The 18,492-nt window shown below is 29.8% G+C and overlaps 1 protein-coding gene across 2 annotated transcripts; it reads left to right on the forward strand.

Annotated features, from left to right (window-relative positions):
- The first annotated feature begins 3,207 nt into the window (after positions 1-3,207).
- On the forward strand, positions 3,208-17,722 carry LOC106677753 (organic cation transporter protein). Of its 2 annotated transcripts, none has more exons than XM_014415852.1 (11): positions 3,208-3,388; positions 8,168-8,426; positions 8,526-8,694; positions 8,771-8,874; positions 9,451-9,605; positions 10,941-11,109; positions 13,776-13,902; positions 13,982-14,123; positions 15,579-15,761; positions 16,138-16,316; positions 17,240-17,722. In XM_014415852.1, exons 1-11 carry the CDS (start codon positions 3,373-3,375, stop codon positions 17,411-17,413), a joined length of 1,677 nt encoding a protein of 558 aa, XP_014271338.1. In that variant the 5' UTR covers positions 3,208-3,372; the 3' UTR covers positions 17,414-17,722. The 2 variants fall into 2 exon arrangements, with proteins under 2 accessions (XP_014271338.1, XP_014271339.1); XM_014415853.2 differs by lacking the exon at positions 3,208-3,388 and adding an exon at positions 3,756-3,899.
- Positions 17,723-18,492: the final 770 nt, after the last annotated feature.

Here is an 18,492-nt window from a genome sequence, read left to right on the forward strand (position 1 = left end):
CCAGGGTGTGTCTCTTCTTTTCGAATCCGTTTAATATAAATTCCGATAGTCTCTCCAGTGAATGACTGTACTAAAAACCGAATTAAAATCCGGAATAATTTTGATGCTCTTAAAAAGAGAATAAAGATGTTTTTTTATAACTGATTTCAGTAATTTCCCCAAAGTGGGTAATAAACTAATAGGTCTATAACTGCTGATTTGTTTAGCGTTCTTACCAGACTTGTGAATTACTATGAGTTCGGCTTTCTTCCACGTATCGAAAAAATATCCAGTACGCAGGTAATTTAATTAAAAATTAACGCTTGAGCTTTTTAGTCAGTTCTTGAATTCCTTTTGGGATGGGAGCTGAACTATTGCGAGAGGGAGATTTAAATAATTGTCAATTTCGTCATTAACTAAATTCAGTCTTCTTTCTGTATTAGAGAATGTTTTCTCAAAGAAATTAGCGAACACTTCAGCTTTTTCGGCGTCGCTGGTGATAAATTCGTCATTGGCTACAATCCTTGGAATTTTCTCACGTTTATCCAATCGACGCCGCGTAGCCTTCCATAATGAATGATCCTTTGGTTCAAAATCTTCCACATATCCCTGATATTTAAAATACGCCTATTCATCTAGATCCTTTTTAATTTTATGTTCCATTTCTTTTTTGTGAACAGGGTTTCTATTGCGCATCCTCTGTGATTTTTTCTTTAATTTTTAGCAGTATTGATTTTGGACAGCTGCCAGAAAATAATTTTCCCGTTAAATGGAAAGGTCGTACAGTTGCATCATGTAAACTGTTTGAGACTGACTCACTTATCCTTATACCTTTATCTATTTCTTGAGCGGTAGAAAAAATTTTTTTAGTTGTAATTTCTCATCGACAAGAATTTTGCACGTTTTCCAGTTGATCACTCCATTAATGAGAGATTTTCACATCGTTTCATTGTCTATCCCAGTTGAGAAATTAATTAATACAGCTGTATGGTCCGAATTTAAAGCAGTAATCACTTGAGAAGAGAGAGGAATACTAAATTTTTTTTTAATACGATATTCATAATGTCAGATTTACAGCCTGGTCTGTAAAAAGTAAGTACATTTGGTGCATGTAGTTGGATATTGTGCTATGAGCAAATATCAAGTAAAGGTATCCCTAGTAAATGGTCTTACTATTTATGTCACCTAAAACTAATGCATGGTTTCCTGGTGGTAATAGTTATAAAATTTCGTCTTGAATTAGTTTTTTATTTGGAGGTTTATAAACTGCTGTGACAACGATTGTAAACGAACCGAAAATATTTCTATGTTAAATACGTTGGAAATAATATTTTCAGTGATACTAATATTATTTTAAGGTTACACCACCGGAAGGAGTCAAAAAATCTCTGTCATTAAGTAAGATCTTGTAACCTGAGATTTTCAATTTGATGTTTTGGTATAAATGTGACAGTTACGCAAGCTATATCGATGAACTTTGATTCAAGGAAAATTGTTGATTCATTTCTTTGAGAAGATATGCCAAGAGTATTCCAGTTTAAAATTTTTAATTTTCTCAATTCTGTGCCCATAGACAAAAATTTGATTTGTAGTAAAGCACAGTTAGCAAGGAAAGAATTTGTAACTATAGGGAAGCTGTTATTTATATTATGCTCCATTTGTAAAGAAAGACACGACTAACGTGGATAGATGTGTCATGATTTAGGGAGAATACGGTTAGATAGCCTCGATAATAATTTAGTTATAGAAGACAATAAATTTTCACCATTCATTTCGTTGTCTTGATTAATTGTGGACTGAGTGCCTGTGATGTTACATAAACTTTTTTGTTAAAATCTACCAATCGGAAGTCCCACTTTTATGTAATATATTTGAAACTTTTTTTTTTATTTTTCTTCAAAAAAGCACTAACGATTTTGATTAAACTCGGCAAACCAGCGTACGATTAATTGTCCTTTCATATTAGCTAGATCTTTTCCTCTTAGAAATAATCTGGTAGGCTTTAAATGGCGAATTTTTAAAAATATTCCTTCGAAGTATCTTTCATTTTGCTTATGTGAAATAATTAACCTCATCAAATTGTATTAAAGTTATTGTATTGTCAAATTGTATTAGATTTTTCTTAAAAAAAGCACTAACGATTTTGATTAAACTCGGCAAAACAGCGTACGATTAATTGTCCTTTCATATTAGCTAGATCTTTTCCTCTTAGAAATAATCTGGTAGGATTTAAATGACGAATTTTTAAAAATATTCCTTCGAAGTATCTTTTATTTTGTTTATGTGAAATAATTAACCTCATCAAATTGCATTAATGTATAACGTTTTTTAGAATTTATCATTATAATGCTGGTGTTCTTAGCATTATTTATAAAATAATTATCATGGCTAATAATTTTAATTAAATAATGGGCTAATTAACTGAAAAACTTAGTTGTCCTTGAAGCTTGATTTAATTAAAGATCATTGAGAATGAATTGAATGATTGAGAGTGAGATCTCAATATTTTTTTCACTATGATAATAATCAATATTACAAATGGAATCTCTGATGGTTCGAGAAAATCCCGATGGTAATTAGGGTACTAATGATGGTATTTAGATGATATTTTGTAGATTTATACCACATTCTGACATCCTGAAACCACTCGGATTTAGCCCATATGAAAATTTTCTCATAAATATATTTTTTTTTAAAATTATTTTTGTACCTTTCTTTACCGCTACTCGGACCATCTACAATCTATTACTTACTTTCAACTATTAATCTTCTAGTAATGTAATTACCTTTTAAATAACAGCAAATTTTCATATGAATTTACGTAAATTTATCTGTTTACTTCAGACAGATATATTTATTTTATAATAGATACAGTTGCGAATATTTTATATTTGGCATGTCATTGGGAATTGATTAGGGTCTTTCATTTTGGCATTAACCTTTTTTTAAATGGCGGTTTACATTTGGCAGCATTTGAAACCCCTGATGTTTGATTAGCCGTAAACGGATCCTGGATGATAGACGCGACTAATTCAGCATTGTCATCAGAAAGACGAACTGATCCAGGCTCATATTGAACCCTGTTGCTCCCAGCCGAAAACGCTGCCGTGTAACGCCGTGTTCGCCTGACACCGCAAATATTTCTTCAATTGCTACCTTCGCACTTATATTTGTCTTTATTGCCAGTAGTCCGTTCCAGCGCTGGAGAAGACCACGAATGACAAGCTTTCCTCAGAAATTTTCGGCGAAATTTATAAAACGGAACGAAACGCAGAGACAGTTAGTATTCGTAATCACGTAATGAGTTAGTCACAGTAAAAATCAATTTATGTATAGTTTAAATCATATTCGAATAATGATTGAAATTTAGGCTTTAATGTCAGCAATTAACTAATGCAGAAAGACGTATGTAAGTATATGTTTGCATAAGTTTATATTTGTACTTGTAGAATACAATATATCGTAACAAAAGTGAAGAAAATTTAAGACCTGTCATTTTCACTTTTTATGATGAATTTTTATCTTTCAAGTAGTAATGAAGACGTTAATATACATAACGCAATATGTAATTATATAATATTTTATATATGAATATTAATGATGCCTTGACCGGTCCCTTTGTATAGCATATCAATCGCAAAAAGTTTATTTAAAAATATCTACGAACATCTAATTTGCAATTCATAATATGACAATGATATAATACTGAGTTTATGTAACTCTTATTCTCTTTGTTTTTGTTTTTTTGTATTTATAAAATCTAAAGAGGCATTACTTGTTGCTGTCAGTACACTGATTAAATTGATACTAATTTTAAAAGCTTCAGTTTTAACTCTACGAAGTTCTGGACTAAAAAATTTCAGTGCCTCCTTTTAGTAAAGAAATTTCAGATACACGAATAGTAATTGTAATTATAGAAGGTATGTTATTTGTATTTTGTTGTGCTAACACAGTATTATATTAAACGTCCTAATCACAATACTAACTCCAATCAACACTCCTAAACAGGAAAAAACTTTGTTTTAGGTATACTTGATCGAAAATTATTAGATACGTGCCACAAGTTTCTTACAAATTAGAAGTCTATAAAAAAATTATTTTATTTTATTTAAACTATTTTTTATATTATTCTTTTATGCTTGTTACAGAAAAAAACTTATTAAAAAAATAAATAAAATAATATAACTTCATATAGAGAAATGAATTTTATAACTATTGATGTTTTCTAATTTTTTTTCTTCTAAGCTAGTAAGCTACCTTAATTCAACAAACTTCTTTTTTTTCTATTAATTTTACATTAATAATCTACTCTTCTTCCCGTCGTTTCAGACCGTCCGTCCATCTTCAGCTATTTTCTCTAAATATTAACATAGTGCTATTCATTATCTATTAATTTTTCTCATGTATATAACTTATTACAGTTAAAGTTAATTACTTTTATTTAAAAATAGCCAAATTTTTTTTTTTTTACACCTAATTATTCATTATTGATGATTTCGCTACCCTTTACTATTATAGTTATTTCTTATTTCGTTCTTCTGTTCTCTTCTTTCATAATTTGTTTTTTACATCCATGCTTTTAGACTATTTGTTTTATGTTCACTTTTTAAACCTTTTTTTATAATATTTCTATTTGAAATTCAGTTATCTTTTATTCTATAAGTAAAACATGTTTATTATTATTGATTGCCCATTGCCATAGCTATATATCACTGTTAATTACCTTTTAAAATAATAGATTTTCACTTTTATGCACTGACTCACCTTACAAATATTTTGGCTTTTCACTACATATAGTTTTCATTAAGTTATAAAAAAATTAGTTATAATACCAGTTATTATACCACCAGTGTATACCCGCCTTCAGCGGACATTGTAATTAGTCTTATAATGCCATATGGCAAATTTATTTTCAAAACCTCTTTATTTTTCATTTAAATACAAAAATAAAGAGGTTTTGAAAATAAATAAAAATAAAAAATTAGGGTGAAATAACTATTTTTCTTTTCTTGGGATCATGGACGGTTAATTTCTATTTCTATTTATCTCCTTCATTGGTGTTGTTGATTGATCTGTTTCACTAACTATGTCTGTATAATGTGCACTTATTTTCCCATGTTTTATTTTTTATTATTATTATTATTATTTTTTTGTATGTATAGATTAAGTAAAATATTTCAAATCGTTTTAAGTGTAGAATAAAAAATACAAAAATAAAAGATGCTTCCTGTAAAGTAGTCCTATTTTTTTTAATTTATAAAAAGCAAGACAGATTCGTTTTTATCATCTTTTAAAACCATTAAGTATTAAGTAAGTTCATAGAAATAAAAACAGTAAATATTTTTGAGCCTGATTTTCTTAGAATTTTTTCCCCCTGTCGATGACTGGCGTTAGCATAAACATTGAGAATCCTTTTAGATTTTATCCAAATTTCACATTACAAAAACTAGTTAACAACCACTGAATAAAACGATATATAGAATGATAAGAAAATAACTAACATTATGGATACATAAATATTGTTGAAAGAAATGAATATTTTTGGCATTATATGAAGATAAAGGCTGTATGAGAAGAGTAGTGTTAAAATTAATAAAGAGGAAAGAACAAATAATAAAATATATATAAAAATCTAGTTAGTAAATATATGTACAAAATGAAAATTATTAAAAATAAAGTAATGAAAGAAGTGGGAAATAAAAGGTATATATGGGTAATAAAATATGTAAGTAAAATAACAGAATTAAGAAAATAAAAATATAAAGTTATATAGTGAAAAGAAACGAAGAAATATGAATGTTTTAATTTAATCATAATAATTTAAAATTAAAGTGATGGAAAAAAAAGAAAAAAAATATATGCAATTAATGACATTTGTAAGTAAAATACTAGAATAAAGAAACAAAATATTAAGTTAATAATATCTTCCATCTTCCATCTCCATCTTCACGTTGCGGTCAGAATCTTTTCAAACCATCCTCGTGTTCTCTGTCATGGAATGATAAATGTAATATTTAGATGTAATCATAATTTCTAACCAAAACTTGTATATCATGAACCCATGTTTGTTATTTTTAAACTCTCACCCCTATCATATATTATGATGCATTTGTTTTTGACTCTGGATATTACGTGAAGAGGAGAAGGTCAAGTGTGAAATTGACCTATCCATAGCCATATTTTCATAGGATAATATATTTATATTATTTTAGTATTTCCTTTTGGTTTTAACCAACAGATCTTTAAAAATGGAAAAATAATTCAACCAGCTGCTCGGGGGAGTGTTCATGAAAGAAAATTACAGATATTAGAATAAAGTTATTTAAATGTATCCGCTATTACGAGAATATACTAGGTGACCACCAATGTCATTGACCCAATCAAGGGTTCAGTAGAGGAAAGAGAACACAAGACCAGATCTTCGTCTTGAAACAGATACTCGAGAAACCATGAGAAGTAGATCAAGATGTACACGCCTTATTGGTTGATTTCAAAACAACCTATGATTTCGTCGACAGGAACTGTCTGGAAGATCATGACTGAGATGGGAATCTCCGGGAAGTTGGTAGGACCACAAAAAGCGTGTACGAATGATCCTAAACGCATAGTTCTGATACAAGGAGAAGTATCTGAAGCTTTCGAAGTCAGAACAGTTCTGAGACAAGGAGATGGACTCTCACCAATGCTGTTCAACCTAGCTCTAGAAAAAGTGATTAGAAGAACATTACGCGAACATGGTGGGGTGCACATGAAACATATAGTCCTAGCATACGAGGACGAAATTGCGGTCAAGATGACATGGAAAGACTAGCAAAATCTCTATTAGCATAAAACAAAATATATCATTGTAAGCCGAAGAATTCACCCTAACGGCGTGGTCTGCGTGGACGGAAAATAGTTTCCGAAAGTAGAGAGTTTAAAATACCTGGGCTCTACATTGACATCAATAAATGATCAACGGACTGAGATAGACCAGCGTATAATATTGTACGAGCATAGCCCTTTTCTTTCTGTCAAGATACTGAAATCCCGAAAAATCTCTACAAATTTGAAATTAAGGGGTTATAATGCCATGATAAAGCTGGCTCTCATTTGCGGCTGCAAGATCTGGGCTCTAACAGGAACCCTAGGAAACAGAATCAAGAGATTTGATCAGAAAGTCCTCCATGCAATTACAGGAGCGATCTGGAATCAGGGCGGAGAACTAACTGTGGACTGCTTGCAGAGACTGTCATCAATATCTCACGATATGAAGGCAAGCAGTTTAAGATGGGTGGGGACATGTGGTTCCAAGGAATCCATCAGGACGCCTCTAAACAATAATTAATGTCAGTATAATAGGCAAGAGACCACAGGGGAGGCCAAAACCAGATGGATAAACTAATCTACAAAGATATGAAAGAGCTGCATGCAGAAAACTGGAAGGCGGTAGCTCAAGATAGGCAGGCGTTGAAAAGGATGGTTAGGGTGGCCAAAGATCTACAAACTCTGTTGACCCAACCGAAAAAAGAAAAAAAATATGTGTCTGATTGATGTTTCAGCTTATGTTGTAGATCTTCATCAGATCAAAGAAAAAATAAGATTACAACCATGAAGGATCAACACTTCAAAGCATAAAATATGAAAATATATAAATAAGTATGGAGAGATAAATAGATATGTATACTTTTTAAGCATAGAAATTTATTATATAAAAGAATTATTAAAAATTAAAATAACTGGAAATGAATAAAATATACAACATAACACATTATGATAAGTAACCAAAATGATAAAGTAAAAAAAAAATAGAAGCTGTATAAGCCAAAAAAATGTGTAGTCAAGACTGAAAAATAATGAAATATATTAATTACCAATACATCTTATTGTTTGTTTTTTTCTCAATAAAAGTAATTTTTTTTTTAGCTTTTTTGGTTGTTATAATCTTCAGTATAATTAAATTTATTAATTTATAGAATTAAAATAATGTAAATTGAAATAAAAGATAAGTAAAACTACAGCTAAATATTCCATATTTTATGAGCTATATTAAGTATTATATTCACTTTTTTTTTTTTACGTACACCTTGTATACACTAACACCATAAACTTTGAAACAGTTACTGATAAAATAAAATAGATAGCTTTATTTCACCTTAATATTTAATCTTATAAGAAATTTTATTTATTTTTGCTTTATCACTGTTAGGTAAACGTAAACACCAATTTTCATTTCATATCAGAGGAATGGACCCAGTGTCATTAGAAAAGGCCTTAGAAAAAAAATGCAAAAATCATTTTTGGTTAGCATGGATACTGTTTCTTACAGCCAGTCCAATAGTTTTTAATTCTGCCCACTTGGCTTCATATGTATTTCTAGGAGGGAACCCTACTTTCTTCTGCAATATTCCAGAGCTTGTTGAAGCTAACTGGACAAAAGAACAAATAAGAGAAATCAGTAGTCCTGGGTAGGTAATATTGGATTTATTTTATTGAACTTATTTTCAGTTCTTTCTGATTTTCATGAGCCAAATGCATTCATTTGTTATGTTACTATGAATATGTAGATTGTCAAAACAAAGTTGTGTTCATTATGCCTGGAATTACTCTTTACTAAAGGATTTGGACTTTAATGAAGCTCTTACCTACAGCAATATCAGTCAAAAACCAGATGTAATAAAATGTAAAAATTATATTTATGATGAAGATGTATTTCATCAAACGATAGTCAGTGAGGTTTGTAAATAATTATAAATTATAAATACATATTTATAATTTAAAACTGTTAATTAATTTATTTATTTCCTCATAGTGGGATCTTGTTTGTGATGATTTGCCACTCAGATCAACAGCTCAAAGCACTATTGCACTAGGGAAATTTGTTGGAGCTCTGGTCTTTGGCTTGCTTAGTGACAGGTTTAAAATATCTTATATTTTATTAGATATTACCTATTTATTATTATTTTGTGTTGTTTGTATCAATTGCTTTTTATACAGTTGACTGCAATACTGTTTACAGCAGTTTTCTATATAACCTTATAAATATTCTATAGTCTGCATTCATAGATCATTCTCAAGATTTTCTCTTAAATAAATTTAATTTTTAACATATGAGAATGGAGCTTTACGAAGCCAAGATTTTCTTAGAAATTTCTTGTATGATATTCCATGAAATCCCTCACATTTATCTGTACAGCTGCCAGATTTTTGTTTTTCAAGTGCATCTCATCTGTCAGAGCATCTGTTACAAACTATTTTCTAAGATAATAATATTTTCTCCTTCCCTAATATTCCACCAAGACCATCCTTGTAACTGGCCTATTAATTGTTCACATTTAATTTTTCATCATTCTACTCAAAATTATATCACTATATGGAATAACTTTTTGGGCATCCCATTATTATTTACAACCTAAGCAACTACAGATAACAATGTTTATATCAGGTTAATATGTAATATGATAATTATTAATATAGTAAAATGCTACTTAGGTTTGGACGGAAGAAGACGTTTGCATTTTCTTGTATTATGTATATGATAGTGGGCCCTTCGACTGCTTTTGTAAATAGTTATGGATTGTTTATATTATTTAGACTGTTGATAGGAGTCGCTGGTGCTGGAGCTTATGATACTGGTTATACAATCTGTAAGTATTTATAACTTATAAGAATACTTTAAATTGAATAAAATTCAGTGGATTCCTTGAACTAGTCATTAATTCTATCCATAATATTTTTATTAAATATCATTATTGTATATTGGGCTAGTTTTTACAATTCTTATTATTGTTTGCTCCAACGCACAATGATTCAGTATATCTCTGTAAATTTTAACCACTGTAAATATTTAATTTCAATGCTGTCTCAGACATCCTTTCACCCTTTATGAATGTAACATTTCAAGTTTTCAATTACATCGTTATAAAGCTTAGCTCAACTTTAATGGCTCTATATTTTTCTTTGGAATCTCTATTATATTCTGGTAACAACTTTCTAAAAACATATTGATGACTCCCTTTGTATTAATTTGACTTTTAATATCCTCTAAATTGTAAGTTAAATTTTCTCTCATTTCTAATTTATACTACAATTTAGTGAAGGATTGTCATCACACCACCGTGATTTTACATACGTTACCTAGCTGCCACAATGAGGACTACTTCAGCTGTCAGGCAAACACCAGTTTTTGAAATGTCTATTTCTTGTAAATACTTTGATTGTACAAATTAATAATTAATAGTTATATGTTGCAATATTTTTAAATGTACTATTAGAATCAATAAATGTTACATTAGAATCTTCTGATCCACTGAAAACTAACGGCTTACTCATAGTATGTCTTGATTGTGTCTTATAGCTTCTAAGAGTTAAATTAGCACAACTTGATAAACGTAAGTGGGAATTTCCCCTTCAGGGTATTCCCCTCCTTAGGATGCAGTAAGCAATAATCTACATGGTGGATCAGTACATTCAAGTGCTATATTTGGAAATGAATAGTGACTTTTATTTGATTCTGCTTTCTCTGGATCACTTCTCTATCCTCTATCTGGTATTCCTTTCATAAAGACCTACAGCTCGTTCCTGTAGGGTCATAGACCCCTTTGCAACTGCTGGCTCATTCCCTACAGAGCAAGTTTCCTTCTTGCAGGGATCTACAGCTCGTTCCCACAGGACTTACCTACCCTTCATGAATACAGGCTCATTTTCTGCAGTATGAAGCTTCCATCCTTCGAGGACTTAGTACTAATTCCTCTAAGACTTATCCTGTCCATTCATATCCTAGCCAGCTACCTAACCTGTATGAACACATGCATAGTCGAGACTTTCTGGTATAGAATACCTCACATCTTTAATTGGAGTCAGAACCATCTAATCTAATAAAAACACCTCCATAATACAATGATTATTTAATTCTTAATTCCTTAGTTACTCTAAAATTTATGTTAGTTATGTATTGTTCACATTAACCAATTATTTTGCAGTAATGGAACTAACAGTGAAGAACTACAGAGCATATGTTGGAAATATATTCAACATAGCTTTTTCAATTGGACTTATATTTCTTCCACTGGCTGCTTATTTCACCAATAACTGGAGACAGCTTCAATTAGCAATTTCTGTTCCGATATGTGTACTTCTCATCAATTGTTGGTACAAATTTGTATTTTTTTTTTTTATTAATTTATCTCATGATTATTTGAATAAACAAAATTGCTGTCATATTTCAGCAGCTTTGAAGATACTTTGTAAAATTGATCAACGCAATTTTTTTTTTTTTATTTTCATAAATTTTTGTAGCCTAAATACTGTTTGTTTGTTTGTTTGGTGGCGCCAAACTTCATTGGTCATCAACGCCATTTATATTTTATTTAATTTTGCTAATATTCGTTAAATTTTATTTATTTTTTAATTTGATTATTTTATTTATTTTTTTTTTTTCCTTCCGATCAAGTTATATTCTTGTCAGTAAATTTTGTGATTTCAAAAACTGCAACACCAATTCTATTGCCTTATCATCGTCTCCAAGGGTTTTTGAGATATCTTGACTTAGTCCCATGCTATTGAGGTGTGGTGTAAAATATGGGCATCGTTGGAAAACATGGCTTATTGTTAAATTGTTATTGCAATACTGGCAGTTCAGAGGCGTTTCTTTTGAAATAAGATAGGAGTGGGTGAGCCTCGTGTGACCTATTCTCAACCTAGTCAGTACAACTTCCTCTCTACGGCATTTGCGACTGGAGTACTGCGAGTACTGCGACTGGAGTACCCCAGGGCTTGACATCCTTTTTAATAATTTTTAATTTACTCATTGGGCTTTCGTTCCACAAAGATTGCCATTTATCTTTGACTTCCTTTACAAGAGGCCTGCATATCTCTGACGGAGTTAAAATTGCTTAACCGCGTCCCGGAAGCGCGAGAGCTTCTCTTGCAGCATGGTCGGCCAGTTCATTCCCTGCGATTCCTACATGGCTTGGGACCCATAGAAATGTTACTGACATACCCATGTTGTGTAGAGTTTTTAAGTGAAAATGGATGCAGGAAATTCTCAGATGTTCGGGATACATAGAATCTAAAGCTTTTATCGAGCTTAGTGAATCTGTAATTATTGTAATGTTGGTGTGGTTCAAAGATAAACAGAAGTGAAGTGCTGCTGCTATTGCATTTAGTTCGGCAGTGAATATGTTGCATAGCATGCCTAAATACTGTTATTTTTAATTAATATGGATTTATACTTATTTAGTTTACTAGCAGTATTCTCTTTTTGCCTCTTTGTTTTATGAATGCATGACTCTAATGCTGATGAAGCTAATCATAATAGATAGTGGTCAATTTGTTGAAGAAACTAAGTTTCATTATTTTATTTGTAAATATTATTGTACATAAAACAGTAAATTTCGACACTGCTTCTCTGACATGGACGGGAGGCTTTCCTTTGTTTCAAAGTGAGTCGCCAGTTGGCATCTGTTTAAGCAATACACTCTTTGTCTTTTTTATAAAACCTTCCCTAAATTCCAAAACAGTTTGGTAGCAGACCGTGGTTTAGTTAACGTTAATATTAATCGACAGCTAATTAGATAACAGCATAAAATGAAAATAAAGTAAATCCAAAATTAATAAAATAATTATAAAATATTAATTTTTTATTTATTTACAAAATAGCACTGCATAAAATACAAACTTTAATGTGTACAACTTGACATAAATCCAATCCTTATGTTTTTATTTATTAATTTTTGTATATTTATTTACTTTAACTTATACACAATTTTTTTTATAAAATATAAAAAGAAGTAAAATATATTTAAAAAACAGTTAAAATTCATTATTCAGTGATAATTAAATTTAAAATTAAAAATTGTCTTTTTTAATAAATATTTTATACTTCAAATAATTTAGACCTGCACTATTGTGTTGTGGAATTTTGGGAAGGTTTTATAAAAAAAACAAAGAGTGTGTTGCTTAAACAGACACCAACTGCCAACTCAGTTTGAAAGAAAGGAAAGCATCTAGTCCATGCCAGAGCAGCAGTGTCGCCATCTACTGTTATGCCAAGTTGTTCACATTAAAGTTTGTATTTTACATAATGTTATTTCGTGAATAAAAAAAAAAATTAATATTAATATTTTCATAATTGTTTTATTGATTTTGGATTTGCTTTGATTTCATCTTATGCTGTTAACTAATTAGCTTTGGATAACTCATTCATGAAGGTACTCTCAATTATTAGAGCCATTTGAGTACTTGAAAAAACAAATTCTGGTAATATAAGTTAAGAAGGGATAACTAATATTCCACTGTTTCAAAGATTGAGCTCATAAATAAGGATATAATAGTGAAGTTAATTTTCCAGTTGCTGTTTCCTGCCCAAGCAACCATAACTTAACAATTATTTCCTAAACTTTTTGTTTCTGTTGTAAATTTGCAATATTTTTAGATTTTTTTGTGATACAGTATCTTAAAAAAAATAATTTTCCAATTATTCATTTAGACGAGTTTCATTAGATGAAGAAATCATTGTGATACAAAATTGGTCTATAGAGGTTTGGACAAGCACCCAACATCCAATGAATCATCTATATTTGGTTTTTAAATGTTTATCAGTCATATTGCAGTTTTAAAACTGGAATCCATGGTGATCAAAATATTTTTCTATATCCTTATGTCCTTCCCACTGTCAAATAGTCCACCCAATTATCTATATATGCGTATATTACAGCAAATGACTAGAAAAGAAATAGAAAACAGAAAATTAAATATTTTAATGATAGCATCTGCATGTGTCTGATTAATAATTCAATTGATCGTTTCTTTCACAGGTTTATACCAGAATCACCAAGGTGGTTGATAACTTCTGGAAAGATTGAAAAAGCATCACATATCATAGGAAGCGTGGAACGTTTAGAAGATAGTGAACCTGATCAGTTTTCCCTTTCAAATTCTAAGGTATACTTATTTCATCTCTTTCCCTGGCTGTAAATATGATTTGTTGTATTTTTCTTTCTTTAATTTGGTTTATTCTTAGGGCAAATCTAATTCATGCCGGAAGAATGTGTTTTTTATTTTTGAGGACTACACAAAACTTTTTGCAACGCTTGAACTTACCAAAAGAACTTTGATATGCTATTATTTGTGGTCTATGGGAAATTTATATTACTACACAATAGGTAAGTCTTTAATCAAATTGATAATAAAATTATCAATGCTGAAATGTAAGTCATCAATTATTAACTTTTCATTATTTGTTAATTCATGGAATATTTACTGTGAGGATATAGTGTCTTCACACTTAAATTATCTTAAAATTCAAGGAAAAACTTTGTTCTAAGACTGAACACTTTGACACACTTCTGTTGGATAATATATCCTTAGGATAAAAAAAATAAATAGGTAGACCATGCTTTTAGTTACATCCTTAACAATTAATAAGAAATTGAAATGAGAGAAATATGTGATATGATACTTATAAAATATACAAAATTGCAGCTCTAACTTACATTTAGAAACAATGATAGCTAGATATTTTATTCCCTAAAAGAATGTTTAAAGATAGTGAGACAGGTGGAAAGTTTGAAATGAATGAGGTTGTAAACATATAGATGAAGACCATAATTAAACTTTGTGATGCAATAAGATAGCGATGTTTGGTAGTTATAGAGAACACATTAGAAAGGAAAGAAAAATTATGGCTGAAGACAATTTTAATTTAATATATTTTCATTTCACTGGTGGTAAATAGTATACACGTAGTTAATTATAGATGAACTAATAAAAATAAGATAGTACGACTGCAAGAGAGGGAGATAAAACTGACTGAAGCTAAGTAATGATACTAGCGATTGAATGGGGTTAAATTCTAAAACATTGGAATATATAGTGAAAGGAGCAACAATGGGTGATCTGAAAGTGGATGCTGAAATATTTAGTCATAAACTCGATGAATTACAGATATTTTGTCATGAAATATTTTCTAGACAGTTTTGATGGCAAGACATCTGAATTATATTAAGATTGAAGTCTATTTTTGAATTTCTCAAGTTCCAATTTGGCATTGTTAATATATATATCAGCTGATTAAGAATACTTAACATTATTAGGCAATCTCTCATACTCATTTTTCACTGAGTGAACCTTAAACAGTAATATATAAGTCTTTTTTATTTAAAGAGTTGTAAGCTACTGTTTGAGGTTGGCTCTAGGAATTTACAGAAAATGATTTCTGTAACCACTACATCAACTTAAAAAAAAAAAGTTATTCCTTTCAATTTATACTATTACCTTATATTACCTTCTTGAATTCAGACTGTTTATAACATTTCCTCAACAGCTTATTCTCCATGAATCAGCAGGTCCAGTACCTTGGTCAATAAACCCTAAATTTACTAAAACTTTACTAATTACTTACTTAAGTATAACCACATTTTAGTTTTACCCAACATTTCAACTCTCAAGCATTCCAACACAAAAAGAATTTACATTATATGAATTGATTCAAATTCTACAATGGGGTAAAGATAAACAAAGAGTGAGCTTAGTCCCAAATAATTTTAACATTGTCTACTTTTTTTTTCTAATGTCATAAATTGTGTGAATTATTAGCGCTTAACTGTTTCTGTTCTTAGCACTGAGCGGAGCAAACTTTGAAGTTAACCAGTACCTTTATATTGGACTGAATGGATTAGTTGAGACTCCAGGCTTCTTGCTTCCTCTTCTCTTCTTTGCGTATTTTGGTAGGAAGAGTTCAGGAATAGCATTGTGGACTGTTTCTGGCATCGCTATGTTAGTAATAATAGTAATACCACAGGGTAATATTTCTTTTTTAAATATTATTAATAAATGTTCACATTAATATTAAGAATGAATTCCTTTTTGAACGATTTCAAACTACATTATACTGAATTCTGATTATTATTTTTTCCTCCACCTCATTGAATTTTAATATTAACATTTTATCACAAATGTTGAGTTTTTACAGCATTTTAGATAGAAGCACCAAAGAAATTGCATATTAGAAAAACCAGACAAGTCAAAAATTGCAAGTAATTGAAAAACAGTGATTTTTTTTTACTATCCAATGACTGATGTTGAATTTTTTTATTCAATTATTATCCTTATTTTTAATTTATTTAATATTTTAATGATTCTTGATAGCTTAGTTTTAAAAAAATATTTGTGGATTAGGTTGGCCGATTATGTGTGTCACGCTGGTCGCACGACTGGCTGGGGCAGCTGCATATGGTGCTATCATGTTTTACACTTTAGAACTATTCCCTACAGAAAATCGCAACACTGCAATGGGTAGCTGTGTTACTATGTCACAATTGGGACCACTGCTAGCACCATATGTAGTGGACATATTGGTTAGTATAAATATACAGTCATTTTTTGTATGTTTTCTGTTGAGATAAAAATCCATAATTTTGTGCAGTATTGATTTGGAAATGTTTTGTATAAATAAATAGGAATGTTAAATGAAAACAGTGGAACGGGCACTATAAATTAAACTTTTAATGTGTAACATCCTTTACCAATATTCCACTTATTCTAGTATACAACTAAGAATGGGAAGCAATGATTTGAATAGACTGCACAGAGGTATTCGACTCATTGAACCATGGGTTTCTATGTAAAAAAAACTGCATTACTATTATGTCCAAAAGTTATTTTATGGTTTTAAAAGCTGAAAGATAGAAATTTTTGATAATTACACAAAAAGGTCTCAATTTCAAAAGGTTTATTTATGCTATTTCATATGGAAAAATATTGTCTCTATCATCCAAAAGTTATATTTTTGGACTCAGTTCCCTTTGCCACTTAACGATTCAATTAGATTGATATTGGAAGTTTCTAAAAAAAAAAGCATTTAGTTCTTAAGTATTATTTTACCTGTAACAGTCTATTTAGGCTAATTCAGACACTATCAGGACTAAAAACAAAAAATCACACTGGTGACAATGAGACTAATTAAATTGAGATGTTATATCTCATGTCAATTGGTAATTTTAGGTAGTTGTATTTGCTGCCAGTAAGAATACTGTCTTTATAGAATAGACAATCTATAGTTTAGATTGTTGATAAGTAATGCTCTATTTCTATTTCATTAGTCCTGATTAATGTGATTTAATTGTATTTAGTTAACAATAATTTAATGTAATGATTTTTCATGTGTGCGATCAATGTTTTATATTATTACAGTATGCTATATATTGCAGCTTATTCATGTTCTAGTAAAGTAAAAGAAATTTATTTTTTGAATATATTTGATACATGTAATATTTTACAGGGAAAGAAAGTTTGGTGGTTACCTACAACACTTTGTGGTTCCCTTGCTCTCCTAGGTGCATTCTTATTGATGTTTGTCCCTGAAACCAGAGACACTCCAATGCTAGATACAATCTACGAGATGAAGCGAGTTGAAAAAGAGTCTCTTTTTAAGGAACCTGAACGAGCCAATTGAAATATTTTTCCATTTATATTCTATCTCTCAAAAACTGTGTTTGCTTTTGTATTTAATTAATTATAATCAATTTAATATAAATTATAATCAATAACCTTAAAAGCCAAGATATGGAATTACATTGAAAGATAAACTTTTTATCTTCATATAAATGTTCCTATTTTACCGACTTCTTCTCAGTCTTATTAATGATCTTTATAATCAGGAGCTGCAATTTAACATTGCATGACTAATTTTTTCTTATTACTTTATTTACACAGCCAAATATGATATCTATATCCAACTAACTTCCATTCTTATCCATAAGCAATCCAGATGTAAATTTAATAGTAAATAAATTTATTATTATTATATATTTAATCAATTTTCTACCTCCATCATTCAATTTCTCTTTTACCAAAGGCCTTCCTGTCACCTTCCTTCCATCTTCCAGCAATGATGTAATCTACTTTCATCTATTCATTTCATCTTTCATCTACTACTGCTACTTTCAGACTTACGTAATAGCACAACTTATGTTACGATTAACAGTAAATTGTAAACAACGCGAATATACAATTGATAGAAAGGAATTAAACAATTCCTCCAGTAAACATAAACAAAATTAGACACAACTTGGATCTTTATTTTGGATTGTGTATTTGTTGAAGAATAAAAAATTCTTTAGCAAAGAAGAAAATGTATTAATGTTAAAAAAATAAAAGTATAATAAAATAAGGAAGAAAAATTTAGATTGCTGTCTGAATCGACATTAGTTAAAGCAAATAAAACCAATTTAACGCTATTTACGACAAATTATAGTCTTGTCTCAGTTAAAAAAATGTTTAAAACTAAATAATACGTATGTTACAATTATATAAGTAAATAGAATTGTCTTTAAAATTGTATTTCATACTTACATTAGGCAATAGTTAATATTTCAAATAATTATGTTTTATAGATGTGCAATAATTTGTTTTTATACAAATGGCCAAATACGCCCCAAACATTGTTGTAATTCATTTAATAAGTAATGAAACTTAAAAGGCTTAATGTTCTTCATCTTGAAATAAAGAAACACAAAAATTAAAAGTTTAGAA

The sequence above is a fragment of the Halyomorpha halys genome, unplaced genomic scaffold, assembly GCF_000696795.3.
Source record: "Halyomorpha halys isolate HHAL.00 unplaced genomic scaffold, Hhal_1.1 Scaffold107.1, whole genome shotgun sequence".
Taxonomy (NCBI): domain Eukaryota; kingdom Metazoa; phylum Arthropoda; class Insecta; order Hemiptera; family Pentatomidae; genus Halyomorpha; species Halyomorpha halys.